The sequence below is a fragment of the Tachyglossus aculeatus genome, chromosome X1, assembly GCF_015852505.1.
Source record: "Tachyglossus aculeatus isolate mTacAcu1 chromosome X1, mTacAcu1.pri, whole genome shotgun sequence".
NCBI classification, from domain to species: domain Eukaryota; kingdom Metazoa; phylum Chordata; class Mammalia; order Monotremata; family Tachyglossidae; genus Tachyglossus; species Tachyglossus aculeatus.
The window spans coordinates 127830157-127837758 of record NC_052101.1 but is presented as its reverse complement, the minus strand read 5'-3'; the positions used below and the strand labels follow the sequence as shown (position 1 = coordinate 127837758).

At 54.8% G+C, this 7602-nt stretch overlaps 1 protein-coding gene across 4 annotated transcripts; it reads left to right on the top strand.

Moving 5' to 3' along the window:
* Positions 1-413: 413 nt before the first annotated feature.
* On the top strand, positions 414-7180 carry LOC119919676 (E3 SUMO-protein ligase PIAS3-like). 4 transcript variants are annotated; one of them, XM_038740277.1, is made up of 14 exons: positions 414-615; positions 1200-1366; positions 2354-2438; positions 2692-2733; positions 2871-2961; positions 3144-3251; positions 3633-3723; positions 3953-4026; positions 4421-4581; positions 4684-4820; positions 5008-5113; positions 5236-5345; positions 5816-5859; positions 6334-7180. In XM_038740277.1, exons 2-14 carry the CDS (start codon positions 1237-1239, stop codon positions 6859-6861), a joined length of 1707 nt encoding a protein of 568 aa, XP_038596205.1. In that variant the 5' UTR covers positions 414-615; positions 1200-1236; the 3' UTR covers positions 6862-7180. The 4 variants fall into 4 exon arrangements, with proteins under 4 accessions (XP_038596205.1, XP_038596206.1, XP_038596204.1 ...); XM_038740278.1 differs by having other exon boundaries at positions 3633-3738; positions 4478-4581; XM_038740276.1 differs by having other exon boundaries at positions 3633-3738; positions 5011-5113.
* The last annotated feature ends 422 nt before the right edge of the window (positions 7181-7602 follow it).

Sequence of the window (7602 nt, the reverse complement as noted above, 5' to 3'; positions counted from 1 at the left end):
GCACATTGTAGAAGCTCAAGAGATGCTATTAATTCAATGGTTGATGCCAATGAGCCACTCCATTCCTAACCAGGTATTGACTGTAATGTCACCACCTGTAGGACGTTCCATGGAAAGTTCTAGCCCCCCCCCCACCCCCCGTGGGGGGGGCCTGGGAGCAACTTCCTCCTGCCATAGTCACGTGACAATTGGTGCTAACTGACAAGGCTGAAGCCAGGGACCTAGGGAGAGTTCTGCCCCTGTGCCCTACCGTCCCCAGAAGGCCCGCCTCCTGGCCCCATTCCTCCCTCTGGATTGGCTAATTGAGATTCTTGGCCAATAGCTCCCCCTATGGGAGGGACCTGAGGAAAGAGCAACTTCCTTCCATTGTCTCATGACAGTTGGTTCCAACTGACTAGGCTGAGGCCTAGGGTCCTGAGGGGAGCCTCTGTAGGCTCCCCTCCTCTCAGGAGGAGGCCGCCTTCCCAGTTCCGATCCTCCCCCCGAGATTGGCTGATTGAGAGTTTAGACCAATAACTCCCCCGTTGGAGGGGCTGAGTGGGCGTATCTATTGGAGCCAGTCAGTCCAGTCATCTTATGGCGGAGCTGCTCATTCATCAGGTTGCTGTCTGAAACGTAAGTCCTTCCTAAATGCCCTCCCTCCCTGCCCCTTGCAGCTCCCTCGGCCCTCCCCCGACCTCATCCTCCTTCACAGCCCCGAAGGTGCACCCCCCGCCCCGCCCCCATCATGCAGGACCCCTAGAGATGCGCTGAAGTCTGGGCCAAGGGGGGAAGGGGAAAAATGTTGTTGAAGGTAGAGCTTTGTAGCTATCCCCTCATCCACAGATCTGGATGAGTTATCCCCTCATCCACCTGCCCCCACCCCCTACCCTCTGCCCCCTGTCCCCCACCCCCAGCTCGGTACGTGGGGTTTTGGACAGCAACCCGGTGTCTCTGAGCGGGCAGAGCCGCAGAGCCCGGCAGCAGTGCCGAGAGGCTGAGGGCCCACCCGGGCTCAATTCACTTCTCGAGCTGCTGCCATACTTCCTGCAGACTCGGGGCTCGGGATCTGGTGTCCCCCTGACCTAGCAGGCCAGGGGGTGCCAGGCAGATGGCCTCAGCAGCCCTCCCGGCCCAGGATCCCCTGACTTTCCCCTGGCCCTGCCTCAACACCGGCTCCTGGGACCCAACTCTTCTTGCTACCCGTGCTACTCCCGCAGCCTCAGCGAAAGGCAACTGTGGAGACCGTCCTCGGACATGGAGGCAGAGAAGAAAAAGAACCCATCTGGGAGCCCACCTGACTCCCCTCCCACCACCCCCGTTGTCAAGATGAGAAAGCTGCCATTCTATAAAGTCTGTGGCGAAATAGTAAAACCCATGAAGCTGGGTGAGGCTGGGGGCCCCAGCCCTCTACCTTTCTCCTCCCCCAAGTACCCCCCACCACTCCCCTTCCCCACCCCAGGTCTTCTTCCCCTCCCTTTCCAGGGGGCTGGTGCCCTCAAGCTTCCATTTATCACCATGAAACCCTGACTGGACCAATTTCCCCTATTCTCTTTCATCTGTCTACAAAAAACGTTCAGGCCATGTCACTCCCTTTCTCAAAAATCTCCAGTGGTTGCCTATCCACCTTCGTGTCAAACAAAAACTCCTCACCAGTGGCTTTAAAGCACTCCATCACCTTGCTCCCTCCTATCTCACCTTGCCTCTCTCCTACAACCCAGACTGCATACTTCATTCCTCTAGTGATAACCTTCTCACTGTGCCTCTGTCTCGCCACCGACCCCCTGACCCACATCCTACCTCTGGCCTGGAATGCCCTCCCTCTTCAAATCCCACAGACAATGACTCTCCTGCCCCTTCAAAGGCTTATTGAAAGCACATCTCTTCCAAGAGGCCTTCCTAGACTAAGCCCTACTTTTCCTCATCTCCCACTCCCTTTGGCATCTCCCTGACTTGCTTCCTTTGCTCTCCCCCACCCCTAGCCCCACAGCACTTATGTATATATCTGTAATTTTATTTATTTGTCTTGGTGTCTGTCTCCCCGCCTCTAGACTGTGAGCTCGTTGGGGGCAGGGAATATCCCTGTTTATTGTTGCATTGTACTTTCCCAAGCGCTTAGTACAGTGCTCTGCACACAGTAAGTGCTTAATAAATACGAAGAACACTCCCAGGGTCTCCCCAGCTGGATAGTCTCACTAGGCCTCAGTTTGTCCCCTTATCTCCTTGGTCTGCCTTTGGTCTCCTGACCCCGCCCTGAGGACCCTTACCACCAGGGTGGGGCTGGGGGTGAGGGGAACAGGACTGATCCCTTGGCCTGGTCTATGATCCCCCACCCCTGTCCCCTATCCGAACCCCGCTCTGTTTGTTTGGCCAGTGTCTAAGAGCTCTGCAGTATGTAGGAAGACAAAGGTACATTTTATTGCCAGCCCCAGGATCTTCAGTGAGATCATCAGGAACAGGTATCCACAACCCCAAAACTGAAACCATTCCCTCTCCCCAACCCCCGCCCGCAGAGCCAGGCATGGTCTCTGAGATTCTACTTTCCCCGACTCCCCTGCAGCCATGCTTCTCCCTGACTGGGTTCTCGGGTGTGTCGGCCTGTTTGTGGAGAGTGTCCATTGCTAGGATTGGGCGGGAAGGGGAGAATGGCTTGCGGGGGGACCCTCTGTCCCCGACCCCTCCCCACACCTTTCCCCATTTCTATGTCTGCAGTGAGGCTCACCTGGCAGACAGGATCCTGCGGGTGCAACTGCGGTATGACTACCCCTTCCCCTGCTGGGCTGGTAGGGTGGGGAAAGGAGGGGGATGAGGCAGATTTGCAACTGCTCTGTCCCCACGGAGGGGGGTGGGTGGGTGGGTTGTGCGACTGGATTCACGCCCTGATGCTGCAGGTTCTGTTTGTGGAAATGGCAATACCCTCAAGCAGATCATCTTCCGCTACACCTGGTTGTTAAGGTCAACGAGCAAGAATGTTTCATACTGGTGAGTGACCCATTCCACACGCGGTTGGGATCCTGGGTCATGGGAGGCGATCGGAGAGTGAAGGAGGGAATGGGAGGGGAAGGGGGAGAAGGAGGTGGGAAAGACAGGGGAGGAAAGGAGAGAGGGAGTGGTGTGTTATCTGCATGGAGTGACCTGCCTGGTCCCTGGCTACTCTCCCTAAGAGAGAGAGAGAGACCATTCAGCATCCCATCGACATCACGGAACTAGTGCATCTCTCGGATGTGGTGCCCAACGTCATCAAGGCCACTTGGTCACTGACTGACAGGCGGGTGAGTATGGATGGCAAAGCCTTATTGAAGGCACATCTTCTCCAAGAGGCCTTCCCTCCTTCCCTCTTCTCCCGCTCCCTTCTGCGTCACCCTGACTTGCTGCCTTTAGTCACCCCCCTCCCAGCCCCACAGAACTCATGTCCGTTGTCAGTGTCAATGTCTGTCTCCCCACCTCTAGACTGGGGGCTCGTTGTGGGCAGGGAATGTGTCTGTTTATTGCTGTCTTGGACTCTCCCAAGCGCTTAGTCCAGTGCTCTGCACACAGTAAATGCTCAATAAATACTATTGACTGGCTGACTGAGAGTGGGGACAGTGGGGGCTCACAGCGGGGGGTCTGGGGCGGGACATAAAGCTGACTGCTGCCTCCCTACCATCACACAGGACTATGCCATGTCTATTTGCTGGGTGAAGCAGCTTACCACAATCGATTTACTGCAGGAACTGTGGGCTAAGGATGTTTTCCCCATAGACGGTACACTGGCCATCAGTGAGTTACCACCCCCCCCAACCTCCCTCCCCCACCCCCCCAGGACACCGAATGAATGACTCCCACTCCATCTCTGCCTCCCCCACCCTCTACCCCTTTTCAAAAACAAGACCTCAAAGTCCCCAGCCCATTGGTCCCCAGGCCCTGCCACCCCTCACCCTCGGCTGCTGGGGTCTGATTGAGCTTCTGTCTCTTCTCTCCCCATCCTTTTCAGTCAAGGAAGAGATGGAAGCAAATGTTGCTATCAACGTCAACGTCCGCAGCCTCCGTGTCTCCCTTGTGTGCCCGGTGGGTGCGGGAGGGGCCCTGAAGTGTGTGTGTTTGTGAGTTGGGGGGTGGGGGGGAGGGCTGGGAACCTGACTGGGTGGTTGGGATAGTGAGGGAGAGTTGGGGTGGAAGAAGATAGGGGATGAGGGATCCTCTAGACCGTAAGCTCGTTGTGGGCAGGGAATGTGTCTGTTTATTGTTATATAAAATATTTTATGTATTTTATTTATCTATTTATTGAGCACTCTTCCACGCACTTAGTACAGTGCTTTGCACATGGTAAGTGCTCAATAAATACGATCGAATGAATGAATGATTGATAAGGATCTAAATCCCCAAAGGAGGGGGATCTGGAGGTCGGTGAGCCAGTGATCCCCCCCCTGACTCTTCACCGTCTCCTCTGGTCTGCACCCAGCTGGGCCAGGTTCGTATGTCCGTGCCCTGCCGTGCGTCGTCCTGTTCCCACCTGCAGGTTTTCGACGCAATGCAGTACCTGCAGTGGAATGAGGAGAGGGAGTTGTGGAGATGTCCCGTTTGTAATCGGAAGACACTTTATGAAACTCTGGTTATTGATGAGTATGAAGACTTCCTTGTCCCCTTTGACCCATCTCTCCTGACCACTCCCCCACCTCCTCCACCCACTCCCTTCTGACCTCTCCCTGACCCTTCTCCCTCCAGGTTCTTCCTCAACATCCTCAAAACCAGCCGTGACTGCGAAGAGATCGAGCTCCTGCCTGATGGGTCCTGGTACCCGGTAGAGCCCTGGAGAGACTTGAGGAACAACTATGATACTCCTGGTGCCAGTGGCTTCCAATGTGAGACCCCCCTTTCCCCCACACCATCCTCTGCCCAGTCCCAGCCTCCCCCACCCCAGCGTCTGACCCCTCGGGCCTCAGCCATCTGAGATGGGAGCCCCCAGTGCTTCCGGCCGGCATGGCAGGAGGGGGCGGCCTCTGGGCTGGGTTGGAGGGATTCAGTCCTCTCTCTCTCCCTCCTCCACAGCAGGCCTTTTCCCTGACAGAGGCAAGGAGAATACCACCCTTTTCCAGATAGGCAACAGGTTGGCCAATATGGAGCTGCAGGATCCTGGAGTGATGAACACCTCCGAGTAGGACCCCAGGATTGTCCCCACCCCCTACACGGGACCTGAGGGTGTTGGGGTGCACAGAGGAGGGGAGGGTATGGGAGACTTGTGCCCCGAACCCCCAACACCCTTCTTCTTTTCCCCAGGATGATAAGACCTCAGCCTCTGCGAAGCCTGGTCTGGGGCCCACCCCAGGATGGGCCCCTTCAACAGTCCAGATCCCTGCTATCTTCCCTCCAGCCAAGCTCCACAGGGAGTACGTGGGGGCTCCTGGGTGGCTAATTCTATTCATTTATATTGCTACTATTCATGTCTCTTTGCTTGGATTGAAGTCTGACTCCCCCCTTCTAGACTGTGAGCCCATTGTGGGCAGGGATTGTCTCTCTTTGTTGCTGAATTGTACTTTCCAAGTGCCCAGTGCAGTACTCTGCACACAATAAGCACTCACTAAATGTGATTGAATGACTGAATGAATGCATGAATGAATGTCAGGTGTCTACATGTCCGATTGTACACCTGCCCGAGTGTATGTATCCGTGTGGATGTGTGTTTGACCTTGTCCTAGTGTGCTTGTGTCTATGGGCCTGGGGGTTGTTGCAGGCAGATGTGTGTCAATGTGTGTGTGTGCGTGTGTGTATGTGTGTGTCTGGATGGATTGACTGATTGACTGACTGATGGATGGGGCTTTGGACTAATGTGACCTGCATTTGATTTTGCATTTTTCAGCCTCCCCAGATGTGAATTCTCTTCCTTGCTTTAATGTTACTCAGGTGAGCCCTGTCCCCATCTACCCCTCCTGTGCTGGGTCCCCTGGTTTCCTACCTTCCTGACCTCTTCCCTTCCTGGAACCCTTCCAACCCTCACCTCCCAAGTCCCACTTGCCACAGGCTGTCCTAGTACAGGTGGGGAAATCAAGTTTGTGGAGGAGCGCTTTCTGGGCTGTCCAGCTCTGGGCCTCCATAACCGGAGAACTTTGCTCCTCACACTGACCCTCCCCTCTCCCACCCTGAGGTGTCAGTGGCTTCCCAGCTGAAGCAAAGGAGAAGGTTCTTACTTCAAGTGTCCATGCCAGGGGAAGTTTGACTGGGCGTGCGTGTGTGTGTGTGTGTGTGTGTGTGTGTGTGTGTGCATGCGTGTGTGTTGGCGGGGGGAGGAGTGGGAGCATCCCAGCCCGGGGGTTGTCAGGCTTCCTTTGTCCCGCTTCCATGGTCTCATGGTCTGTGCTCCACTCTTTCCCTCCCTAGCCCATTAACTGGAACTTCGCCTTTCAGAACAGCCACAGCTACAGCCATGGTTTACCCTGGTGCCCTGCAGGCGTGGTCCAAGCCCCAGCCACAGGCACAGGCGTCCTTTCAGGATGGCTCCCACCCCCACTTCCTGTTGGGACCTATGGCCCCTGGGGCCAGCATCCTTCTGTGTATGAGGTCCATTCAGGATGGGGGAGAGGTCTCCCGGCTTTCCAGCCACTGTTCGGATATCAGCCCCTTGCACCGAATCCTTTCCCCGCCCCAGTCCAGAGCTCCATGCCGATGGGCATCGTGGGGAACCCCATGTGGGAGGCGGGGGGAAGGAATGTGTTCGGGCCGCCTGTGCCTTGTACGCAGGTGGCCCCGGCCCAAATGTACCCGGAAGCTTTGTCTATCCATCGGGGTGGAGAGGTGTCCAACTTGGTTAACCTCGAATCCAGAGATGCAAATGAGTCCTTAAGGGAAGAAGATCAAACTCAACAGCCCACCGACCCTTCACTGGCCCCTTCTTCTCCCCACTCTTAGGTCACTGAGGCAAAGGGGTCCACCCCACAACTCCACTTACCCCAGGTTTAAGGTGTTCATGCCCCTCAACCCTCAGGTGCCATATTTGGGGCCTGTTCTGGTAGCTATCATACAGGGGAATGGGAAGAGGGATATTCTCTGCCTACCCTCCGTCCTCTCCCACGTTTCTTTGTTGCCGTTCAATGTGGTTGGCCAGAGGCCCTGGTTAGAACCGTATTGAATTTGCTTCAAATTTTATTGAACTTCGAGTATAGTTGTTCTCACTCTGCTGTTGTCAGGAAGTTTTTGCCGATTAATAAAGTAGAAAATGATCCAGAAATACAGGTGTTGATTCTTTATTATGAGCAAGGGAGTTCAAAGGGGACAGGGATTTGAAAGGGGATGAGGACTAGGTGGGGACAAGCTACAAAGAGCTGGCATGCCTCAATAATAATAATTGTGGCATTTAAGAACTTACTATATGGACACTCTTGTTGCTTCCCCTATCTGAAATGTATTTTAATGTCTGTCTCCCCCACAAGATTGTCAGTGGCTCAAGAGCAGGGATAGCGTCAACTAACTCTATTGTTCTGTACTCTTCAGAGTGCTTAGTTCAGTGCCTGTACATAGTAAGCACTTGATAAGTACCATTGATGGATTGATTGACAATCTCTGCCCTCAGGGGGCTTTACAATCTAGTGGAGGAGACATATTAAAGTAAATTGTGGCTAGGAAGAAGCATTGGAGTGGAAGTGGAAGGGT

Bases quoted from the DNA above. Each gene is read 5' to 3' on its own strand.
- LOC119919676 (XM_038740275.1), top strand. From the start codon at position 1,237: ATGGAGGCAGAGAAGAAAAAGAACCCATCTGGGAGCCCACCTGACTCC. The intron at 3,252-3,632 runs GTGAGTATGGAT...ACCATCACACAG, and splicing joins GGTCACTGACTGACAGGCGG to GACTATGCCATGTCTATTTG. The intron at 5,860-6,333 runs GTGAGCCCTGTC...TTCCCTCCCTAG, and splicing joins CTTGCTTTAATGTTACTCAG to CCCATTAACTGGAACTTCGC.